The 25,701-nt window shown below is 43.4% G+C and overlaps 1 protein-coding gene across 1 annotated transcript; it reads right to left on the bottom strand.

Moving 5' to 3' along the window:
• Nucleotides 1-5,870: 5,870 nt before the first annotated feature.
• Nucleotides 5,871-25,469, bottom strand: KCNJ5 (potassium inwardly rectifying channel subfamily J member 5). The gene is made up of 3 exons (XM_009479344.2): nucleotides 25,382-25,469; nucleotides 16,328-17,274; nucleotides 5,871-6,220 (listed from the first exon to the last, which is right to left on the bottom strand). The coding sequence occupies exons 2-3, from the start codon at nucleotides 17,265-17,267 to the stop codon at nucleotides 5,871-5,873; spliced, it is 1,290 nt and encodes a 429-aa protein (XP_009477619.1). The 5' UTR covers nucleotides 17,268-17,274; nucleotides 25,382-25,469.
• Nucleotides 25,470-25,701: the final 232 nt, after the last annotated feature.

The following is a 25,701-nucleotide window of genomic DNA, read 5'->3' as shown; positions in this document are numbered from 1 at the left end:
TAATTTAAAGGCTCAGCTTTTTGCTGTGGAGTGCTACACCTGCCCCCCGCTCTGTATCAGACGCAGCAGCAGTGGCTCTGTATCAGACATGCACAAAGCCTGTCTTGTTCTTGCAGGGTTGAAGAGATGCCTAGAGAGTAGAAAATAATACTGTGCTACACTGATCATCTCATTTCTACTTCCAGGTAAGGAAAGGTCATCGATTTTCTTCTCTGTCCCTACTTAGACACAGACTATGATTCAAATACTTTGTGAATAAAAGCAAAGCTTTACAACCTTTTTACCACTTCATGTCCTGGTTCTGAGCTCACTAAACCAACCAAAATATAGCATTAATGCGGAGGAGTTACTCCTGATTTTACCGGAGTTAATTAAAACAGGGTATTTTTTCTCTCATTCAGCTCACCCCACTGAGCTGAGAATTCTGTATGTGCTTACACCACGCGACCTTTGGTGCTTGCTAAACCAGTGGCATCACTGAAATCACTCTAGAACTGCGTTCATACCAGCACGTGAAGCACAGACTTCGGTGGGACTTTGGTTAGATTTCATGCTCCTTGGGAAAGCAGTTGCATGTTTGTGCTACGTGGTTCTAGCTTAAGCAGGATGCCTAGACAGTCCTGTAATGCAAATAACAAACTTCCTCCAGCAAAACCGCAGAATTAGGCTTTACTTTTTAGCAGAAGTCATTTCACCAGCACCTGTTGTTCAACACAAGCCACCTTTGTATGCATTTTCTTACGCACAGTGAGGTCTGAAAATGCAACCCTCCCCTCCATTCCCTGAAAGCACAACCGCTAGTACTTAAGGGCCGAGTTTGGGTCTGCTAGATGTTGGCAAAGCGGAGGGACCCCCGGGCTCCACTGGAACGTCTCCCCATTTCCCCAAAAGAGAATGAGCTCCCTAAATGAGATCAGAATTTGGACTTGATTTCTTCATATAGTAAAATGCCAACAGCTAGAGTCTCCTGCTTCTCCCACCCGTCTAAATGACCGTGCATCCCTGGAAATGAAGTCCTGGCTAGTGTCAGTCAAAATATCAGAATCAGGCTTTCAGTAGTTATCACTGTTTCACTAGCCCTGAAATGGAAACTGCTGCCACTTTTATGCATGGACTGAAAGCTTGCCTGGTTTCCCTGTAACTTAATTAAGTATCCCCTCCATCATCCACCAAACTGCTGCTTAACACATTCTGGCACCATGCCCCTCATACATTGCAGCAGATACGGCTGGCAATGCGCGGAGCTTATCACGGGGTATTAATTACTTGAGCATAAATAACATTCCCTCTTATCTCAGCTTCATGATCCACTATTTCTGATGGAAATATATTCATAACAACAAGTGAGAGAAAAAAATGAAGGGGTAAATTCAAGCCCAAAAAATGAGTGGTGGGTCTTGAAATGAGTGAAAGTTAAAGCCAGGCAAATTAAAATGAAAAGGTACATTTCTAACAGTCACGTTGATTAACCCCTGGAACCAACTACCAAGGAAAGAGCTGCATTTTTCACCTCTAGATATCTTCAGTCTAAGAAACATAATTTAGTCAAACCAAATAACCTTAATAAGCATAAGTATGGAAACTCGTACAAGAAGGGATAGAAGGCGTATGGGTCAGCTTGGCCACACGTGAGCACTAGTGACATTGCACAAGAACAGAACAGTTAAAAAGCCAGGCCTAGGAAAGAAGGGATGCAATAAAATGACTTGGCTTGCAGGGCTCCCTCCCACCCCATCCTCAAACAAAACCAAGCAGAATGACAAAGCCGGTACTGTAAGCAATTCTCCTTTCCTGCCTCCATTCACAGCTCATTAACTCTCCTGCATTAGAAAGGTGTTTCCCAACTATCCTGTCAGAAGGAGAAAAATAAAGAACAAGAAATGTAGCTTTTGTTTGCTCAAAAACTCTCATTAATGACTGCAGGACAGAAACACACACCTGAAATTAAATTACTTCCCTGCCTCTGCGCTGCTGAGAGTTACACGATGCGTTTGTCTTGTGCAACGCGGGGTTTAGCTGTACGCTGTTGGAAAATCATTTGAACACGTAGGTTTGCCTGCCAGAAAGACAATGTGTACGTTTACGTCCGTATGAAGGCACCTGGACTCACGATGAATGACAGAGTCCTCAGGTGGTGCTTTAAAATGCAGGATTCGGGTGTGCAGGTTTGTGTGGGGGTGCGTTTGTGAAGAACTGTGTATGCTTGGAGTACACGCACAGCAGGGGTAGCTCCTGAGAGCTGCCGTCATGCGTGTGGCAGGAGAGCTAGGTATTTCATGCACGCCTCCGCTTATACAAGTCTACGCTACTGTGGATGGATACTGTTGTGAATTTTACTGTCAGTGATACATTTATAAAGCAGATGTAATTATTCAATGTTTTGAATATGAATATGTATTTTTAGCTTGTTTACTGGGGCCATTATAGAAATATGAATGGTTATTTGTGCATGAATAGTGTGTTTACAGGTTATAAATGTTTCTCGTGGAGTATTAGTTAGCATTTTTGAAAGTACGGAGGCTGATGAGTGTATAGTATATATTGGATATTTATGTGGGTGGACATACCCATGAGCTGGTTCAACTCACATAAGAGATGCAGGCTTGTATTTAAATGTTCATTACAGCAAAGAGTGGGTCTATTATGCTCTTATTCCCATGGTTTATTGTCCTGCACATGCTTGCGGAACGGCAGGGAAACGGATATACTTTTCAGAGATGACTATTCTGGAAGAGGTTCTCTCCCTTACTTTCAGAAAAGATCAATATGCTCACTAAATTAAATCTCTCTTTGGGATACATTTCAGGAACAGAAGAACACAGGACAGTCCTGGGGCCTGCCTGAAATCCTTTGGAAAGGATTTGGAAAGAGTACGACTTGATTGCATTACCAAAGCCCACATAACTGATTGCCATGCTACACAACTTGAAAATATGGTTCCCCACCTTTTATATATCAAATGCAAGGTGCATTCAGCTCTGGAGGATATCCTCCTCCAGATCTGCTCAGTTATTAAAAAACACAGGAGGATGTTTCTCCTATTCTGCAGAAGTCAGAGAAGTTCTTTTGCTACTGCTCACACTGGCGCTGTTCGAAGCACTGATTCAACAAGGTACTTGGGCATACATGCAAATTTCAAACACAGAAACAGTCTGTGAAGCCAACAGAGTACACAGCTGCTTAAGGGCTTTGCTCGAGAGGGGAGAAATACACTTCTTGTCTTGCTTCCCATGCACTGTAATAGATTTGCACCCCGCTCCACTCTGCAACCATTCAGCAATTATTCTTCTAGCAATACCTGATGTGCAACAACAAAAATTCCTAACATATAGGCTATATGATTTCTCAGACTTGGCAGTATTAGGAAAGAGCAGTTTTGTGTGATGAAATCTCGAGGGCAATGAGCAGACAAAATAACTTTTGGGGTATTGGAAGATGGCTAGCTTCTCTCTGGAGGGGAACGACCACGAAGGAGAAGAAGGGCGCAGAGGCAATGCAGCGCCGTTTTCCAAGCTCGCTCTCTCTGGCATCACGTACAGGACCCGGCAAGCCCTCTCTCGTGTTGAATTGAGCTGGACAAGTTAGCGCCTTGGGTAGAGCTTATGCACCATCTCTCCGAGGGGCTGCAACTGCCTCCGACTTGCACAGATCAGTTACAGTTTTACTTTCCATTACTATCCCCTACATTAGGAGTTCACTTCAGCTACAGAATAAAAGAATTCTGAAAAACAATTTCGACACATAATTATTTTGCAGGGGTAAGGCGAGAAGTGAGGGTCTCAAAAAAAACCCAAACCCTTCTAAGAAACCTCTTCCATTTTTCACTCTGTTTTCTTCCCTCTGATCCTCTGAGGCTTACTATGGAAAAACCAAGCAGAAAAACTAAAAAAAACAACAACAACAAAACCAAACTGAGCAGAAAAACTAAAATAAGACCTTTTTGAAAACTACTACTCTCTCCAAGTCTGCAAGATGCTTTCTAGAACTGACGAGCATTTCAAATGAAGTTACTTCACTTCGAAACTTACTGTATAACGTAATGGTAAGTCCTATATCCTGGAGGCCAAGCTGACTGCTGGCTCTTAACATGGTATTACGTGCAATCAAGTCACGTCATGTTCATTTTTCCACCCCCCCCAGAAAGAAATATGAATTTCTCTTTCATCTACATTATAACATTAGGTCTCTAATTAAATAGTATCTCTGACCCCTACAGATAGTATTCTCCTCTTTGTTTACATGGCAATAAGACCATTGCTTTCTCTTTCCGGTTTATCTTGTCTTTGTATTAATATCAAGAGGCAAAACCACATTTAAGATCCCTAGTGTGCAGCTCAGTCCATCCCTACTACAATGTATATTTATTTCATAGATATACATACAGTCCTTCCGATATGGAAAATAACTATTGCAGATTATATATTCTTCATTCCATTTTGACAAAGAAGGAATTCTGCAGGTATCTTTTTTTTTTTCCCCACCAAATTTGGGGGCATAAGGGAAGAGATTTTCCCCAACAAGGCTATTTTTTTTCCGTGTTGTTCAAATTTGTGGAAATTTTTCATCTCACAGACTAGTTTTCTTCACCCTTTTTCTGGACGTGACAATCCTCTTTGGGGAAGGATGGTTCTATGCTTACCTCTTTGGAAAGACCGAAATTGTGAACTCAGTTTGGTGCTTCACAGGAATCGCAATCTTAATTGAGCTGCAGGACAAAGCAAAGCATGCCTTATGGTTGGACTTGATGATCTTAAAGGTCTTTTCCAACCTAAACGATTCTATGATTCTAAAACAGTTGAAGCTACTGGCCAGTTAGCATTAGACCTCCAGAGATGCTGTTGCTTGCACTGACAGAAGTGGGGAACTGGTCCTGATTTTGGACACCAACTAACGTGCTTGCACTAGCCTGACCAGATGCCTTCAGTTACGTCAGTGCATGTTCCCTTTATTTTAAATACGTACTTTACAGAGGAGCAGAGAATTTTGCAAACTCTTACTTACCCAGTCTACCTACTCCAGGGACTCTGCCTGAAATTCCAGAACATTTCAAACTCCCAGATGGCTACTTACTTTGTTTTAAATCATCAACCAGAACTGAACTGGGACGTCCAGGCCAGAAAAAAAACAACTTCACTGGGGACGATCTAAACTTCCTCTGACCATGGACAGCCTATGAAACGTGTCAGAGATTCCATGAAAAGAGTACACAAAGCTAGCACTTCAGTTTGAGAAGGCAGTCAAAAATATTGGATAAACATGCTAAAGGTTTGCAGTCAAAGTTGTCCTGTTAATATCAGACATTTTGCAGGAAATAAATTATGATGACTGTGATCCTGGAAGCAAATGCTAAAATCTATTTGTAAAATTCACGAAGGCAAAACATTTCACTAAATACCAGAGAGTTTTTTTTCCTCTTCTTTTAATTTAGCAGTAGCAATTGTCTACAATACATTGACTCACAAATTAAGTGAAGGTATGAAACCACATTCTTCATACTGAGATGGGACATTCTGGACTTTTACTTTTTAAATACCCTCTCAAGGGGGAAGAGTTCATTAGACGTTTGGAACATCTTTTGAAACAACCAGTGGTAGGGATTTCATTTTTAACAGTGATCATATTTAGTGAGCCTTGTCCATAGAGATCAAAATGCTTTGCAAGTGAGTGCAAAGCTCAGAACCTCACTGTACAGATAAAAGGGGAGGGAAACTGAGGCACAGCGCTGTGCAGTGACTCGCCAGGATCAAGCAGCAGGCAGCAGAGATCCGGACATAAATCTCAGCTCTCTGACTCCCAGACAATTCCTGACTCGCCAGGCCACAGTCTCCCAGTAAGCGTATGGGGGTATCGACTGTCCAGCAGTTCGTGTGTTATACAGGCATATCTTCTTTCACCTCTCCTGCTGTCCCATTGGCTCCATTCAATCCTGCTGGCTCCCTGCCGCCTTCCTCTTCTTCTTCTTCTTCCCCTTCTGCCGTCTCTGCTTCTCTGCCTCCGCTCAGGAGGGTGGCACTGGAGAGGTGGCCGAGGAGCTGGCCTTCCCGGCGAGACTCGGCCAGCTCTTTGGCACAGCACACAGGAGTGTTGGTCTCATAAGTGCTATGGAAGCTGTTATAGTCGACTTCGTAAAAATCCTTCTCCAGGGTGAGGACAGGAGTGAAGCGATGTCCCCACAGCACCTCGGTGTCCATGTAGGAGCTGCGAGCCTGGCAAGTCATCCCTGGGTAGAAACAGAGGGATGTTAAATGCAAAGCTTCCTTACATGCTCACCCAACCACTTCTTTCATTTAAAAGCACTTTCATGTTATCTCCATACCTGATTGCTCTGGTGGGACACAGAAAAGGTCTTCGCTTAATAAGCCTCACAAAAGCCTCTATCATGAAAAAGCTGAGCACTCAAAGGAAAAGGGATGGATTCATCGCCGCATCTTCAGACTGTTTCCTGAACCTTGTGCTTATGGGTTTGAAGTCTGGTACCACTAAGCAGCTTCTGTCTGTCCTCACCTCTGTTGAGGTGTTGCTTGCGTGGCTGACACTAACAGCAGTTCTGGTGAATCGTGCTAGAACGACATCCAACCCCGCCAATGCACCTCAAATCCCGACCCGCACGGCCCCTAAGTAGAATGAGCCACTGCCCTGCACTCCCCCTGTGTCTGACTCCATCCCTCTTCATCTGCAGCCGCATCAGCAATCCCCTCCCGCACTTAGGTTAAGACACCAAGCTGTATAGCCCGAAAGGTGGAGCGGGCCACGACTCCTAGGGATTTATATGGCAAGCTGGCTTTTAAACACCTCTGGAGGGCTCAATCCAACTGTATTGGGTTGGCAGAACCAAAACCCACAACAGCACGCAGTCAAGCTCACGGGCATATTGAATTCCACGTATTAATGGATTTTGGATTGAATGAACAGTGGGCAGTATGAAACTGATTTTTGTCAAGCCGCTTCTCAGCCCCAAGGATCACAGTTTGTTTATTTACTTTGAAAAAGTTTAAAGAGAAGCTTTGCAGAGCAGGGATAAGCGTTCAGCATTGGCATAACTGCAAACAAATTCTCTTGGAATCACTTGCCAATATCAAGGCTGACTTCTTTTCCAAATACTTGTCTTCTGTTTGTCCTAATTATCTTAAGATTTTGGAATTAATTCTGGTGAAATTTGGAAAAGCTGACCTCACAAAGTCCTCCCACTGTTCTCTTTTGGAGGGTGAGAGATAGATCTGACTGGAATATATTCAAAACATGCACTTGGTCCAGTTTCTGGCCAATACTTCCAAGTCTAACTCCTGCAGCCCAAAGTACACAAACAGAAATCTAAAGCAATGCATGGGGGGGGGGGGAAATGTCCGTGTCAGATGCTTCAGGGAAGATCATATCATGCATGCTCACCTAAGTGACTGAAATCTCAGAGTAATCAGAAAACTCCTTTCCTTAAAAAAAAAAAAAAAAAAAAGGCACCTTTGTGAAAAGATGAATATTTTGTTCTTGTAATTGCTACAGTCCATTAAAAGACACCCACACAAGCAAGTTCCCTGGAAAGCTTTACTTGTCTCTTACTGCTTTCCTTAGCTTAAAGCTATCAGGCCAGGAGTATGTGGTTGCTTTTGGTTCTTGAAAAGGGAAAAAGAGGGACAGTGACACGTGCAACACTTTGAGAAATTTCCAGTTCTGTTTTGTGGACTGAAAAGCCAATTTTTCCCCCAAGAAGATCTGCAGGAGAATTTGCTTCTGGGCAAGGAACAACAAGTACAGAGTTAGTCATAGCGTTCTAGCGAGCCTGCTTCCTGGACCGGAAGGAACCAGGAGATGCAGAGGCTGCTATGAAAATTACCCCAAGTGTTTGTGCCTTAAGGAAAGGCTCTGTTGAGGTACAGCATCTTTTCAGGAAACTATCGGCTTTTGCTTTACAAGTCAAAACCAGCGTGGAGACCACGCCTGACTGTGTGCTTCAGGTGACGCTACAATGTGGAGCATCACCTGCCCTGGGCTCCGCAGTCCTCAAGGTGACGGCTGGCTCATCTTCACTCCCTTGGATCAGCTAGCAAAGAGCAGCTCAACACGCAGGCAGCTCACGGATTCCTGCTCATTTCGGAGCCCTGCTACAGTTTTTCTCAGGAGAGCTGTGTCACTGGCACTTAATCATACCATTGACCTCCCTGGGCAAGGGCTTTGATTACAGGCTGTTCTGAGGGTCAGTAACGCAGGGCTAATCCCATTTTCTGATGCCCCCTCATGCTGGGAGGCCAGAGTGCTAGACAGCCAGCGCCGTGTGCCTGTATGCTAAGGAGACGGTTAAAATAAACCAGCCCTTTTCCCTTCAGACAGAGCTGCTTTTGCACCAGAGATCACAAAGGCCATCAAGTGCCTCCTCCGAGCTCTGAGCACTTTCAAAGCCTGGCAAAGAGAGCAGGAGAGGAGACCGCTCAGGCTCACGGGATTAGGTCCTGAGAATGAACCGGCTGATTTTTATCAGCTTTCCAAGTGCTGCACAAAGGTACCGTGTAGCTGTCCTCAGGGCCAAGATGGGGTGTCCCTGCTAAATGTGGGGGCCTGAAGCATCCTAAGGGAACTCCTGCCTTATAATCAGGGCCTGAAATAGCTCTTTCCCTGGGGGAGTACCTGACAGTGAACCTGAACTCCAGAGACACAATCATAGTTATCTCCTGCTGTAAGTATTCAATTAAGGAAGGAACAATAGAAAGCTTTCAGCAACCAAATACCGCACAATGCCAGCTTCCTGCAGTAGCTGCTTTCTGTAACCCCAGGGGTACACAGAGCCAGCACAATAAGACAACTTGTAATTGCTCCATAATCCCATTCAAATATTCCTTTTTAGCACACGTGCAGTGGTGTTTTAATTGCATGGGGACATACCGCTTGGCAACTCCTACATTACCCAGTAAACAACAGCATCGTCTCTGCTTCAAATTCCATTAAGTGCCTGCTTTGCAGGCTGCCCTGTGCTCTCCAGCCTGGTTAATTAATGCATCTGTAACGTCCCTAGCTAATTATTGCCTCTGTAACTGCAAGAAGATGACAGAAGAGGTGTGGAAACAATAAACCTTACTTAAGAGCACATGGATGCAGCCACCTTGCAGTTGCACACAACGCGCGCTGTGCCGTCTGTGCTCTGAATAGCGAAGTTTCAGCTTGCAGTGGGGCAGAGTAATTCGCTCGACTAACGCCTTTCATACATGGCTGTGGGCTCTCTGCAGAAATCAGTGGTTTCAGTTCATAAGCCTGGCTTACCCAAGTCCATGGGACATCTTGGGTGTAGTGAACCGTTACGCCGGATGCTCCTGTCCGTGAGTACCACAGCAACCTCGCCACTGCTGTTCGGCTTCAAGGCAGTAGCGCTGTCTTGTGCAACCCCGAAGCACCGACATTTTGGAGAGCGCAAGAAACTGAGGGAGATTTCAAACTCCCAGAATTGCTTGCAAAAATAAGCATAGTATTTATGGCCCTGATAAAGGCTATTCATCCTTTTCTTGAAGCAGATATAACTACACATCTTGGGTTTAAATGGTACAGATATTTGGTATATAGAGAAGTGGTATTTGTTGACTAGGGCATTTCATTTAAATATGCTTCGTGCCAAAACAATATCCTCATTTCCCCTTTGTCAGTCTAAGTAGATGTGCTTCAAAACTTATTAAAAAATAAAGTCATAGAGATTTTTATTTTTCAAGTGTATCATGTTTTCTGGATAATAAGACCATTAGAAATTTTATTTTCTCCTAAACAACCTGGTTTAAAAATGAAAAATTGTGTTTGATACAAATTTGTACAATCTGTCAGTTGTGGAAAATGTGAAATATGTGAAATCTTCAGCTTTCAAGTTTTAGTTACAGCTTTCTCATCTCTTAATTCAGCAGCTTAGCTTTCAGTTGCAAACAAAACTCAATTTTAATTGAAACCAGAAAAAAGTTTGTACAAAGTTATAAGCAGATGCACCAAGTTTTCAATAAAGCTGGAACCAGTTCCAGGCTTTTTAGAAAGCCGGAGACCAGAGGACTGTCTCCTGGTTTCAAGTTCTGCAATAAACATTTCATAGAGTTTTAACGATAATTTCATTATAGCAGAAGCCTAAGAAGCGGATTTTTTGTCTGTGGGCTGGAGTCACTGTATCACAGATCAATAACAGAGTTTGTGCATGTTCTTGTTTAAGGCAGCCATAGATGCCTTCCTAAACGGCTCGTTTCTGGTTTCCAGTAGATGAAAAGATACAAAATATATTGCTGTATGTATTAAACCAGCTGTTTCATTACATTTGAGAACAGAGAGAATCACTGAGGAAAGACTGGTGTGTAAAATAGGTGTCAGGGAACTCTACCAATAAGGCACTTTTCTGCCATCAAAATCGGTTGGGGTCAAGTAGCTTACATTTTATCAGAGAAAGGAATGCTAATACGCGCTGACAAAAAGCGGTTATTTGATGGCTCGCTCAGTAAGGAGCCTGTGTTTTCTGCAGCGTACTCAATAGGAGTTGCAGATTTCAGAACGTTTCACTGCTTGCAACGCCACTGATTATGCAACTGGAGCAGACGCTTCTGGCTCTGCTACACATTGCTAGGAAAAGTGGAGATGGCTCCCGATTTCCAGGTCTTGTGTACCCTTAGGTTACCAGTTAAAATCAAACTTCATTATCACAGGCCAAATCTAACTGCATTTGCAGCTGTTTGGTTATCCAGAGATGAACCAGCAGTCTCTCTCCAGCTGTTGAAGATGCGTATTTTTGTCAAACGTGCCGCCGTAGCCAGTACCTTTACTGGCAGTTTAACGGGAGAGGGCAAGGGGACCACAAAGCGTGATCAAGAAACCCAAGAAATTGCCACAGGCTTTAATTTGATCGCATCAACAGTATAGTTGAATCTTTCAGTACTGCTACACGGTCTGGACTTTCTCAGTGGGCAGAGATATCCCAACCCCTGGGGCTGTCAAGACAACATTTTTCATCAGCCTAAAATTAACTCTCCTCATTTAAATGCCACAGAACTTGGTGATTATCTGCTGGCAAAATGTCATGTGGATGCTGACTGTATGTTAGCCATATTTGCCAGGCTCTCTCTGCAGTTCAGACACAGATATTGCTGAAGTGATTTCACTCCTCTGTCCTTGTTTTCATACACTATTGTATGCAGGGTGACTTTGCCCCTCGTACTGGATGCACATAAAGCTGCACAGTACATACTCTGCTCCTTCAGCTGAGCTCCACCTACGCTGCAGGAGTACAGAGAAAGAACTGATGGACTCGGAGGTATAGTGACAAGAGTGATGTAAGTTAGGATGGCAAGGAGTAGTTATGAAAATTTTAAGTTCTATCACTCTAATTAAGCAATACATGTCTTTAGATTAGCATCAGCATTTGGATAGTTCCAAAAATTATTAGTCCCTTTGCATTAATAAGACCAAAGAACACTGTAACCTCCAAAAAGTCAATATTCCTCCAACTTGAAAAGGAATATTAGAAGGTAAGAGCATGGTCCTCCAATTATCTGTGCTTGTCTCCTTTAGAGGAGGACATGTCTGGGCTTGATTCACTTTGATTTTTATGCCAGAGGAGAGTAATAGGATTTTAATTTATCTGAATGCTCTCCAGGCATGTGAAAGCTCATAGGCACTGGAAATGGGGGGGTGCGGGGAAAGGACATAATGGTTTCAAGATCTTGGATTCAATTGCCGTGTGGCTACCAGGCAGAACCTGAGCACCAGGCTCACACCATGTCCCTTTAGGCTCCTCACAAAGCCATTTGCAGTGACTGCAGAGGCACCCAAGGTGACCAGCCTGCCAGCATCCACCTCTGAGGACATTCAGCTCATGGGAAGAATGACTGCAGACGTGTCTCTTCCCTGGAATTATATAAGCAGTTTCTCTAACAGTTCCGCAAGGTCCTTCTTGCAGAAAACTTATTAATATGCAAAATGCAAAACAAACTAACAAGACAACCCAAACCAGATGATGAATGCATGAAAACTCCGTTTAGTAATTTCACCCTTCCTTTGTTCTCCCATGAAAATCATGATTAATTTCAGGATACCTTATGTTGTGGCTACTTCCTTTTGTCCTACATTTACAGCCAGGCAATTTTACTGTTTCCCCTGTAAAGATGGATAAATTGAGGTGCAAAAAAGCTGCTGTTTGCCTACGCTCTCACAGGGACAGGATGAGGTAAATTACTTCTAATCATTAAACCACTTTTTATCACGCAGACTCTAAGCCAGAAATATACATGCCTGTCCCTTCCTAAGAGTTTACTAAAACTTCATTTAGTGACTGGACTAATCAGGCATCTGGACTGTCTCCTGAGGCTTATTTAATGGTGGTGGGAAAAAGAGGTAATGAAAACCAGGGAGGACCAAGAGTGAGGTAACAAGCACTGCTATCTCTACGCCCAGACAACAGCAATGCTGGACGCTGTAGGTACAGCATGAGGTTTGCAGGACAGCTACTGATAAAGCAGGTTTTGGTTAATTGTCAGTGAATAGCAGCGGAAGGGTAATGTTGGAAGAGAAGAGAGCCTCTCCAAATTATCTGCCAGAAAGTCTTGTAGGGTATGTGGACTGCATCATCACACGGAGTGATGGCTTACAGAAAAAAAGAAAAAAAAAAAAAGGGACTCTCCAGTGTTCTCTAATTGAATCAGCCAAGTTCTTCACCATAACCCAGCTGACTCTGCACGCACGTGGAAGGGGGGTCTGAATGTCCACTGCTCTCCTACGTTCCAGCAGCCTTGCTTTATACACCGCACTCAATTCAGGATCAGGAGGGTAAGGGCACGAGGTTTGGCCAACCACAGCCTAGGCCCATTCTGTCAACAGGATGGCTCTAATTTTTTGTTGCCACTGTGGGAAGCAGAAAGGCAGTGAAAGCAAAGATGCATTCACTTTGTGAACAGATTTTCCACCTTCACTTTCTTCCCTTTTATTGCAGGTCAAATTTGGGCCAGCTGATCTTGACAAGCATCCCTTTCCGATAAGGCAAAAGAGAATTAATTCCCTAAAGCAATCTCTGTGACCAATTCATTAAGTAGGCACGAGTGATGCTGCTGCTTTCAAGATGCCCACGAAGCAGCACTGGAAGTCAGAACAGTTGTCATCTGTATTGATTTTGTGGTCATTTCACTCAGCAATGGTCACAACAGATCTGCCCAGAAACTTAGTGTCCCTTTGGCATTTTTTAACCTCTCGTGGAGTCGCGGTGCCCCAACCATACTCAAATATTGACTGGGAAGACCCCTGTCAGTGGGCTTTCTGCCGCAGCTGGCTTCATGGATTAGCAGAACAGCTGTGGGTCCCTGGAGAGCTCTCACTAGAATAACACGATGTTTATTTTCTTTTTTGACAAAACAAAAACATTGCATTTTAGGCTGGCTGCTAAGTTTCTTGCGTGTTGCTATTCTTCAGTGTGGTGTTATTTATCCTTTTAAAACTTCAAGTCGACTTGAAAACAAACACATGGTTTTAAACCACAATGTTTCACTTTGTAAATAAAACAACTTGAAGTGTTTAGGAAATTCAAGTCAACTTGAAAACAAAAACATTGTTTTAAACCGCAGTGTTTCATTTTGTCAAAAAGAATGACTTGAAGTGTTTCAACTGTTCAGAATTTGTTCTATACTTTTCATTTGAAACTATTTACCATCTTTGCCTTCCGCTGGATCGGAATTAAACATAAATGTCAGCGAGAAGGGCTACTTGTTTGAGAGAAGACAATACATTACATTTGTAATACATATGTGGTTGGTTGAAGCTATTGGAAATAGTTATAAAATTGCTGTCCCAAATCTTCAGTGAAAATTACTCACGCTTTTAGTCAAGATGTTACACTTAAATTTCTTTAGTCATTTCTATGTCGACAATCACCATTTTGACCTGCTTTCCAAATACCTTATGAAAAAATCTAGCTGTCTTTTCCCCACCAGTGCAGGATGCATTCACAGTATGATTTGCTGTTGTTTGTAAAGATGGAATAAGTTTCCATTAATTTTTACTCCTGACAACAACTGCAGAGCTGAGCCACCTCCGAGAGAGCACACACAGGACTCGCTTGTCTCTTGTGCACCATGAACAGAGCTATATATGCTGACCGGTTGTACCTCTGAACACTGGGATGGTGGTTCCTAATTTTTCATAGGGGTTGCTAAGGGAACAAATGGTCTGTTGCATTTTTATACTGCCCTGAACCTGCCCAGGTTGTAACAGTGTCATGATTTAATAGAAGTCACACTGCAAGTAAATGATACCATTCCTGAAAGCAGATGGGGCTTGAACAATACGGTAGGAAGGAAAGAACCTGAAGAATTTGCTTGGAGCAAATTTTAAGGTATGGAGGTAGGGATTAATATCCCCCAAACTGCTTTATCAATGTTACAAAGTGTGAGGACAAAGCAGGAAAACACAAACACTGGGCTTCTGCAAGCTGCTCTCATTGAGGCAAAATATCCCCCCCGCCCAGTTACCATATGTCATTCACAAAACCATCTCAGCCTCTGAATCAGGTAACGGCATCATCTGAGGTCCACTCTGCTCTAAGTTCAATGCAAACTGGCTCTTCTAGCTCCAATTTTGGAATTTCACAGCCTGTCTTCTGAGACCAGAATAATTCATTTCCACAGATGTATGCTCCTTAATATCATTACACGCTGGCCCGTACAATCCCTCTGGGAGAGGAGCCCATTTGTAAAGCAATATTATTCCTATGCCATGCTTTTAATTTTGAGGTTGTTATTGATAATGACTTCCTCTCATACATATCCAGCAGAGGTTGAGCTTTCGTAAGCAGAAGGCAGTGCAGTAGCTGTTCAAACAGAATTTGATAGTGTCACTGTGTAATGAGGAAAGAGGCTTTGGTCAAACACGGAATGGCATTCCATGCTCAGATTAGGAGGTTCTAGGACCTAGGAAATGTTTAGGCTACAAAATAAGCTGCCGTTACAAATCCTTGCCTTTGATAGTCTTTTCCACCCACCCCTCCTTTTGCCACATCTCTGCAATACTCTGCTGGGAAAGAGTATTAGCCTAGTAATGCCAGATGAATTCCACTTCTACGAGACAGTAGTCCAGCCTAGTACAGTGCAATCTATACACAGCCCCCCATTAGCTCTGGTTGGAAAAGTCAGCTATTGCTAGTCACCCAATGACTAAAAGGAGATACTGGGAAACTGAATTAGCTCTCTGGAGAGCTGTCTTGAAAAGCGAAGGCCAGGGATGCAGGAATTTGAGGACTGTTTCCCCTTATAGATGTAAGGAGACCAACAAGGACAAATCTCAAGAAACAAGGGCCAGAATCTGTGAGACAGGGTGCTGACACCACTGAGTGCTCGTATCAACTACAGGCAGAGCCTGCCAGCTCCTCCTCAAAGCCTAGAATAAATGAATTAGCAGCAAGCGGTAAAACGGCCCCATGGTGCCATGTCGTTTAGGTGAGACTCCAGAGTGAAAGCACCCTCCTCCCTAGCCAGACCCCTCGGAGTTCCACTGCAATCCACTGTGGAAAGGAGCCTGGAGGCCTCTGTGGCCATCCGTTCGCTCAGCTTGAGAGGCACACTGCCACCTCCCTTTTTCTACACTTCGGAAAGCTGAGGCACACAACTTTTCCAGATTTATTATATGTGGACGCAGACTTCTTTCATCGCCTGCCACAAATACACCCATAGGAGGAAACTGGGAATCAGCTGAGTATATCTCCTAATTTACCCATTACACAGCATTGTTTTAAGCTGTTAAACAGCTGCTGGGTTGCAAAAGTCACAAAAGTGGTTTCTGTATTTTTCCTCTTTGAGCTACTTTTGAAAATATATGTCCTGCATCACGTGCAAGTCATTCAGTTTCAGCACATGCTGTTTTATGGGATATAGTAATACTTGGGCACTTCCTTCATAGCCTCCATTAAAAAGCAACACTACAGCAATACCTAAAATAGCACAGTTAAAGCCAATTTTTAATACAGAGGGGAAATGGAAAAAGATTTGCGCCATGAATTTTGATCACAGGAAACAGGACCATAAGAGACCTCATGAATTCCTTTAGTCCATTCCTTTTTTCCCATGGATTGGTTCTAAGTGATTATGGGCACCTCCACTAATCCCCTTCTCCTGAATCTTGGACTTAGAAAAAGTGTGAAACACTACAACATGAGCTAAAGGACCCATCTTTTAATTGCTAGTTACCTCAGACCACAACATCCCACCTGAATCAGTCACTAGAGAAGGACAAATCCCAACACGTTCTCAGTTCAGGTGACATTGACAGTAAAATCTTAATGCCAAATTGCCCTCCATTATTCCCCCTCCCCCCTCAAAATTGTGACTGATTTTTGACAAGTCCTTACCTGTTGCTTCCACCATTCCTTCCAGGATGACCACAATTTCAAACTCCTCCTTCTCCAGTTGGGTGCGGGACATCTCCCAGAAGGGGCTTTTCTCGTTGATTTCATGCGAGATGATAAGAGGTGACACCAGGAACAATCTGTCGTCTCCAGTGTCAAATCCCACGTTGATGTCCGTTTGGTTCAAGGGGATAAACTCTCCTTCTTTGGTCTGTTTGGACTTAATCAGTTTGGCTCTAATGGAAGCCTCGACAATGTGGGAATTGCGGAGGTCTCCAACTCGGAACATGAGACAGAGCTTCTCATCCCTCATGGAAATCACTGCGTTGTTAGAAAACATGAGGGTTTCGGCCCTCTTCTTTGGTTGGCTGATCTTCACAAACATGCATCCCACCATGAACGCGTTGACAATGGAGCCCAGAATAGCCTGGATCAGGAGCAGTACGATGCCCTCTGGGCACTTCTCCGTTATGACCCTATAGCCATACCCAATTGTTGTCTCAGTCTCAATAGAAAACAGAAATGCAGAAACAAATCCACTGAGATTTTCAACACAGGGGATCCAGTTCTCATCTTCAAGATGGTCCAGGTCTCCCCGGATATAGGCAATGAGCCACCATATGAACCCAAAAAACAACCAAGTGATGGTATAGACCATAGTGAAGACAAGAAGATTAAACCGCCACTTGAGGTCCACCAGCGTAGTGAAGAGGTCACTAAGGTATCGATAGGTCTCTTGGACGTTTCCATGGTGCACATTGCACTTGCCACTTTTCTCCATGTAACGCTGACGTGGCTTCTTACCTTCTGCTGATATGAGGCGGGTGCGGTCAGTGGCAATGGGGACATCATCCCGAGCCTGTTTGGGAATCTTCTTAGGCTCTCTGGATGTAACTCCGATGTCCATGTCCTGGTTCATGAAGATCCTAGAATCTCCGGCCATGGCTGGGCTGCAGGAGAACAAAGAAATAAAGTTTAAGATAGGAGGAAAAGAGCTGAGACAAAAGCCATTTCTTTTTACGGTCTGAACGATTATGACAGGCCAGGACAGCAAACATTGCAAGCATTAATGCTACACAGACAAACCTTGCCCCGTGCTGGTACAGGCTGATTCGATATCAGGAAAGCTTTTCGCTAGGGCCATGTCTTTCCTCCTAGTATTGTTTTGGGCTTCAGCATTTCTCTCACAACAGCCTCTTGCGAAATATAATGCTGCATTGAACTGGATGTTAAATACTGATTCATAATACACAGTCTCTTCAAACATGAACCAGCTGCCAGTCACTTTGCTTAATGCACTACTGGAACCTCAGAAAATATGGTGATGGGCATGGTCTGGGAGTCATTAAATAGGTAAACCTTGTTACAGTTTTTTGGTTTTGGTCCTCAGATTTTTTTACACCACAAATTTGCTTGAGATCGCAACTAGGAGCAAAGTGAAGATACATCAACATACATTTTCAAGAGGGACTGGAGTTTTTTGATGCCTCAGGTTTTGGGTGCATACCAAGAGAAACCATAGAAATTAATAGAAAACACTGAGCACAACTGTCTACCTAAATCTCACATAAGTCTAAATTATGCATGAAGGTTTCCCTTACAGCCAGCAGAGAAAGGCACCTCCAGGGATAATTCAGATTTTGGGAGTGCTGAATCACCTTCCGGAAGCACTCCCCACACAGACACACACAAATTATTCCAGGAGCCTGGGCTCCAAATGTGAAATAGGCATTTAATTTAGCATCTTGAATTACATGTCTGAAGGTGCGATGAATCCAGGCCTACTGTTAATCAGATATATCAGAACCCAACCCTTTACTTCACCTGACATTAGACAAAAACGCCAGACACTTTCAGAAACATAACAGACAGCTGTTAAAAAGCCCACTGTCGGCATAGAAAACTATGCTTAACAAGATACAAATAAATAATAAAAACTGATGGCTGCAAGGATTTTTGCAGGTTACAATGTAACATCCTGTTTACCGAGATGATTAGATACTCCTTCAAAAAAACCCACACATGTTGTATTGAAAAATGAGAATCTTGACTCTGAATGCAGGGCACAGACAAAATCTCTGTGAAAGACTACCTAAGAAGCCTTAGGGATATCAAAGAGAGAGCAGCAGTATTCTCTATGGCGTTCATTCTCTGCATTGTCCTCTGCAAATCCTATTAAAACCTAACTAAATCTATTACTGCTCCTTCTATCTTTAATCTTCTTATGCGTCTGTGAATGAGAAAAGGTGTAGAGATACAGTTAAGAGTGTCTTGGGAAAGACAATTTTAAGATTTAGCAAAGTAGCTTCATCTTTTCGGTATTAAAAAGCACAAAGGGTGGGCGGGAAGGAAGCAGAGGCAGGATGAATAAATGAAGCAACAAATTTCCACTTCCATTCTGCTAGAGCCAAGTCTGGTTAACAGCAAAGAATTACTCTTAGCCCTTGTATAAGTCACCATCAATCATTACTCCAATGAAGCAGCCAGAGCCTGTTGCTGGAACCATACCCGCTGGCTCTGTTCACTAGGGAGCCCAGCCATCTGTCCACAGCACAGTCCCAAAGCTTCTTCGCACTGGCAAATTTGCCTGGTTTGAAGGGTTTGGGCCAGGGCTGAGCCAGTGCAGCCACAGGAAGGGGTAAATAATAGGCATTAATAACGCTGGGATAGTAAATTAGGAGGAATCTGGTCTGCTACCTGCGCTGCATATGATCCCGGCCGTGGGATAGACAACCCCAGCACTGTGCTGCTCCCTTCCTCGACCAGCAACATCAAGGATTTGGGCAGAATATTTGGGCAGAATATTAGTCCCTACCTCTATTTCTTCTACTTCCACAGGTAGGACTCCTGAGAGCAGGCTCATGGTATATTTAGATATATCTTCAGCCATTTGCTACTACTTGTTGCAAATTCAAATCTCCTGGACCGCTGGTCTGGCTCTCTGCTGCCTTATGGTGTGTGTCTATTTACATGCGTGCAAGTGTCTGCTAGATGCTGTCAAATTATAAGGGTACATATTGACTCGCACTTCACAACATGTGAAAGCATATGCCAAGTGCAAGTCAGAACAATCACAGGCTTTTTTTTTTCCCCCTCTTTAATAGGGAAAGAAGCATCCCATCCACTGACTTAAAGAGAATTAGGTACAGAGAAGAACCTCTTTGCTTTCTTCTTATGAATATTGCTTTTGATCTTTGTTTGCATTGTTTGATCAATCTAAAATTACTCCATTTGGACTAAAAAGCTTTTGATCAATCTAGGCATAGAAATGTAAAAACAGGCAAGTGTTGCATGTTTTCAATTTAAAAAGAATTGTTTTAAAGATAATTTGTTATAAAAGTTATATTTGAAGCTGAGTTTCACACTGACACTATGGAAGAGAGAACAATCCATTTCAAGACATTAATCTATAGTGTAAGGTTTCATATTTTAGATTCATACCAAAGAGACCAAAAGGATCTCGAAACATATTAAAAAGAACAGAATAGAATAAAAACAATCAAAAAGCCTAAATCCCTAGAAATATCACTCTGGTGAAGCAGGCTAGAGGGACAGCCCATTAATGAAAGTACAGGGAAACCTGCTTCAACTAAAACACTCGAGGGACTGGCAACATCACTTTCCTAATGCTACTGATCTTTAACAATAGGTCAAGCGAAATCTTTCTGGAAACCTTCAGGAACACCTTACAAGTGGTCCATTAAAGCAGAAAAATTCCTGCTGTATATGAACTTTACTGACAGCTTCAGTGGCATTACAATTTCTCCTAATATTTAATCTTAAACTCTCCCATCACAGTGTAAGCATAACCTCAGGATGTGGCTATGGAAAATAATTAAGCAGATGGATCTTTGCATTAGATTCTTTAAAAGGAATAATATTGGTTAGCAGTCTGAGCACGGGTTTGGATGTCTGAAGACTAGCCAGCTTTCCGTTCCAAATTATTTCAGTATTTTTTCTTTAATTCTGAGCAAATCACTGCTTCTCCCTCTGCCTTAATTCCCCAACTGTAAAATTTGTGATACGGAGATGAACGGTCTGTGAGATCCTAGGCACAAGAATCTTCTAGGAAATTTGCTATCGTTCCCTTATTATTTTAACTGCACCTGGAAACTTTAGCACAAATGACAAGGTACTATAAAAGGAGCACCGTACCTATGTAAGGATTTGGTTAACGCCTTCGTCGCATGATATACTGCCACTGCTATCAAGTGTACACATCTTTTCCAGATAATGGTAATTAGGTGCAAGCAACTCACAGAGATTTAGACTTCAGTTTGTAAATCACTGCTCCCTCCAGCAAGGAGATCTGTGAGATGAAACTGCCTCTTACAGTCACATGCACTGTCTTGTATCATTGGCATTTACCATCTTTGGTTAAACGAGGCCAGGATAACAAAAATGTCACTTTGGTACAAAGCTGCTTTCCTTTTGGACAGGCTACTGCAAAAGGAGATGTGAGTAGGTGTATTATCAACCTTGCAAAGAGGCTGTTTATCAGACTTGCTCTTGCTCAGCTTTTGCCCAGACGACAGACTCGGGGCAGGTGGTGACATTTAGGGCTCTTAGATTTGCTGAAGAGTCAAGCTGGGGTTAGCTGAGGATCTTCAGGAGGCATCCTTGTGCAGAGCTGTCTACAAGCCCTGCCCAACAGAGCTGACCTACACCTCCCGATAGCTCCAAGTCTTCAAGATAGAAATTTGCTGAAGACATCGCAGAAGGTAAAACAAGAAGAGTCTGCAGAAACTTTTTTTCCCCTGCTGGCCACGGTGACTTTTTCAACTTAAATAATTGCTGATCTCGCTTAAGTAAATGCAAGTTTCAGTAGGGATAGGATTTGCTTCTGGAGAGGTCTAAACTGGCAGGCAGGAGGAGTTTGAAGACATGAATTTGTCATCAAGTTTGTGTAAAAAAATACTGCTCATTTGTTCTAAACCCGATGCCCATGTTTTCTTGCATTATGAGAATAAATGAGCAACTGCTCTTTAGTGAACCCCACACACTTTCCCAAATCAGGGTTCTACGTAATTGTGTCATCTCTTTTCCCAGACAGAGAGTCCTATACTACTCAACAAGCAGTCAATACAGCAGTAAATACTAACCAGATCATTTCTGAAAAACCTGACCTGGTTCTTTTGCTGCCTGCTGGCCCACACCACATCAAACAGAGCCTAGGTTACCGTCCCCTGGTTCCTCTGGGGCACACATTCTCCTTTGGGTTACACTGCTGCAAGGGAATCAAATTCTTAATTGACAGACACTAGCAACGTGGGAAAGTTGGTAGGGGAATAGAGCAAATTACAGCAGTAGCACCCAAAGAGGATAAAAGCATTGATCGCTGAACACTGAGTGCTAGTGGAAAGATGGAGGAAGAAGAAATATGAGGAAAAGGTGGCCTTTGAAAAGCTGAAGATAAATGGCTATTAAATAGGCGCTGACTGACAGGTGGGGCTTTGACTTCCCTCAGAAAGGCAGCTTTCCCACTATCCCTTTATTTACTGCCTGTGTCTGACTGAGACTGAACAGTCAACGATGCCAACACGAGATTATCTTTTGAGGCATACATATGCATGCAAGAGAAAGAAAGGCAGGTAGATTTTGTGCAAACCATGTAATCTTTCAGTTTTCTGACTTACAAATAGAGATTGTGGTGGCTGCCTCTTTGGAAAGTGCCTGGAGATCCACAGGTGGAGGGAATGATGCAAGAGAGTTATGCTATTCAAAACCAGAGCAAAACATTTAAGAGAACTGCACAAGAAGGGAGACCCGTGGCACTTCACTAATAAACATGTGCTTCAAAAGCTCCCTCATCCAAATAATTGCTTTTCAAAGTGTAATCTCACTCAGCACTGAAGTAGGAAGGTGCCTCTCATTTCCTCTTTGAGTTTTCATTAAGTCGCAGCACGGCTTTTCTAACACACTGACAGGAGTGATTTTACAAGGGAGTTCCCTGGGGCTAGAGGAGACACCCACCCACCAGCACACAAAAGTGGGTGACTGATGGTTAACTAGGCACCTACCAAAGCAGCAGGATGACTCTGTGCTTGTTACAGAGCTGGGCTGATGACGGCGCCTGTCTGCTTAGGGTTCATTAGGCTCAGAAGCACCGAAACAGGTGCTGTTCAGTCTTTCAAAAGAAAATACCTTGTAAGAAAATCCCTCTGGGTAGGAAGCTAATATGACACAAAGAAAGTCAGAGCTCACGGACATTTGCACTTTACTTTTATCTGCTAATTACCTCCCACCCTATCCTTCTCCCCAGCAATGCTGGGGAATCACAGTTCTAATATCCCTGAGGCCTTTCACTGCCAGTTGTGAAGTACCAGCGTGGCCCCCCCATTCCCAGAGTAGCCAAACGTTTCACAGTGTTCAACACGGGTATCACGTGCCTTAAAATTTTATTTATTTATTTATCTTAATCTGTGGAACAAGGAAGCGCTCCGTTTCCCATATTTCAAGATGGGGAAGTGAGTCACAAAGACACCTGGTTCTTCCACACTCACATCGGGAGTGTGCAGGAGGGCAGGGAGTTAAACCTAGAGTTTCCAAACCCCTAAACGAGTGCCTGTAATGACTGCACCACTCTTCTTCCCTTCCAGCAATCCAGCAGCAGCGAATACAGTCCCTATCTGCTTCAGGTGTGTCTAAAGATTACTCTGAAAAGCCTCCATAGCCTGATCTACCAGTAAGATAGTAAGTAACTTAGCAAGTAACCTAGCAAGATTATTTCTAATGCCAAGAAATAATGTTTCTGTTCTCTCAAGTGGCTACAGGTTTCGAATAGATTTTTCCCCCCAACTATGGATTAAAGTATAAAAACATCCCATACATAACACAAGTTTGCAGTTGCGTTAAATATATTGACCTCAGACCAATGCAGAAAAGAGTGGAGAAACTAAACTGTAATGAGACTAGAGACTGGAAACTAGAAAATGCCTCAGGAGACATCATAATGACCCCAGTGTACAGGCTATAACAATTTGTTACGGAACAAGAACTGGAGAACATGGAGTTTCCACAACGTAGAGGTATCTACTGCTTGATATACCACAGTTCAAATGCATAGGGTGGATGGGAGGATATAATCCATGTTACTTGCAATTACCTTATACTTCATTGAATTAAAGAAGTTGAGCATGAAAAGTCCATGTGCAAAGGATGCAATCACAATGTTATGCTCTTAGGTGTGTTTCTTCATTTTGAACAGTCAAATGGTATTTTCTTTACCAACAAATAAAGCCTGAAAATAAACCAATTTGATCCTTCCACCTCCAAGGAAGTGACTCTGCCTGAGGCATTCTGCAGCCTGTCTCTGTCCTTTTACCCCAGTCTCTATTTTTAGAGGGGCCTTATGGCACCACTGCAAATTTGACCGTTACCTTTCAACCAACACAACTGAACAAAGAAAGAGACACTTTTGTCCTGATAAGACGCTCCTGTTTCTGCTGCTACTGGCTGTTTACACACAGCACACACTGAATATTGGGGAAAGCAGAACCTCAATTCTAAGAGAATATCCTGCCCCAAGAGCACTAATGTGCCTCTTCTCCATTGTTTAGATATTTCAGATTATAGCAACTGAGAGTCACTGTGTAATCAATCTGCAGCTGGCTTAAAAAAACTAAAATAAAATTGAAGGATGTTAATACCACTTCACACTTCTCCAGTGACTTGGATCCAAACAGTTCAAAGATGAACTGACCAAACGCAGGCTCCTTCTGCCCCAAGACGTTCAACAGTGCTATTGAACCCACTGTGCAGGAGAGAGAGGAGTCACAGAGAGACAAACTGACCTAACACCAAACTGCCGGTTAAGTGCCAATGCTCTACCCCAAATGTCCAAGTGGCTCTCCTGACCTCCAGCCGAATAGAAAGCTGGTGACTCTTACATAAAAGACCGGAGATTTGTCTCAGAACACGACTCCAAAACGGTTTGCCTTTTTCAGAGTCTGTAAATAATTGGGCTGGAACCTTCTAGGCATGGAGAGTTTTCTCTCGTGGGAACCAGAAATGATCCTGATCCTTTATCTCCAACTGAGTAGGAACAGTCAGGGAAAGATCTGAACCCCAGAAGTGAAATAACTCCCCCAATGCAAACACTGCCAGACCCACTTCCCACACACTACAGAAGATACTGGTTGCTTGGACTGGTCAGAGAACTAGAGAGAGAAGCCCGGTTTGTTCCCTCTGAGCTACTCCAACTATGAATCCAAGGTAGTTGTCTACTTGAAAGTAGAAGGGTGCAGGAGGAAGGACCTGCTTGATTACAGAACCCCTGAAAGTCAGCAGGTAAGCTTTTTGGGACAGGGACAGTTTCTACCAATTCTTGGTTGGTTCCTGAAACTCTCAGGTCAAAACCAAATGAGAGACATGCTGTATAAAAGTTAGCATGTTACTCCCAACCAGCATGTGCTAATACAAAAAGGAGGACTCTGGGTGCCTTTTTGACCAGTGCAGCACGACATCAGTAAAAAAATTAGTCACGCTTTTACCTCCCAGAGCCATAAACACCCCTAGGGATTCCCAGTGCATTAAATTGCCTGTCCCCTCCAAGGGCTGAACACGCCACTTCATCGTCTGGAGACGACACTGCAAGGGCTCTTTAAACCCTAGGCTGACTAGTAAGTATCCTAAATATAAAAGAATTTAATCTTTGACTCTAGGTGAGGATTATGGAGTCACTCCATGCATTTCAGGGCTGCATGCTGATCAGTCTCCCCCTGCCCATTGTATTCCAGTGATCTCCACTGATCTCTTATCTCAGCAGTTGATCATTTTGAATGTCTTTTCCTGCATAACACCTTTACTAGATCTGACAGTGCTTTTGCCCAAGATCAACATCTAATCCCCGGTTTCCCAAAGGGTTCCCTAGCAGCTGGCGAGTTAGACAACAGCACATCTCCAGCTCGTGCCCTGGCAGGTTTGGGCATAGAAACCTGGTCTTCAGCTGACCTAATACCTCAGCCCCTTGTCCTCCTGCCTTCTGGGCTCCTGATCCTTTGCAACCAGAGAAGAAAAGAAGTGAACTGGAAAACCCAACAAAATCGGGTAACTTACTTGCTAAGAGCGGCTCTGCATCAGTCTTGTACCTTGGCACTTCGGGGATACTGGACGGTGACAGGACTGCGAGGTAGGTAAAACAGCTGCTGGAAAAGTGTCCGATCCATGCCATCACCAGAGAGCTGGGGTCGTCTTCTGATCCCTGGGCTGTCTCCTTCCTTCTGCCCTCTGCCTGTTATTAGGAAACATTTATGTGGCACTGAAGATTCAAATGCACACGCCCCTGTCCCTAGGTATCCCTGATTTCCCGTGGTCTGTCAGAGCTGACACGGGGTGCTCCAAACCCTCACCCTCCACTGCTGCAGCGCTACTTTTGC

Source organism: Pelecanus crispus, chromosome 19 (assembly GCF_030463565.1).
Source record: "Pelecanus crispus isolate bPelCri1 chromosome 19, bPelCri1.pri, whole genome shotgun sequence".
NCBI lineage: Eukaryota > Metazoa > Chordata > Aves > Pelecaniformes > Pelecanidae > Pelecanus > Pelecanus crispus.
Note: the sequence above shows the minus strand (reverse complement) of the source record. Positions and strands in the feature narration are given on the sequence as shown.

Coding starts and splice junctions, on each gene's coding strand:
- KCNJ5 (XM_009479344.2), bottom strand. CDS start 17,267: ATGGCCGGAGATTCTAGGATCTTCATGAACCAGGACATGGACATCGGA. Junction 6,221..16,327: donor AGGAATGGTGGAAGCAACAG/GTAAGGACTTGT, acceptor GTTTCTACCCAG/GGATGACTTGCCAGGCTCGC.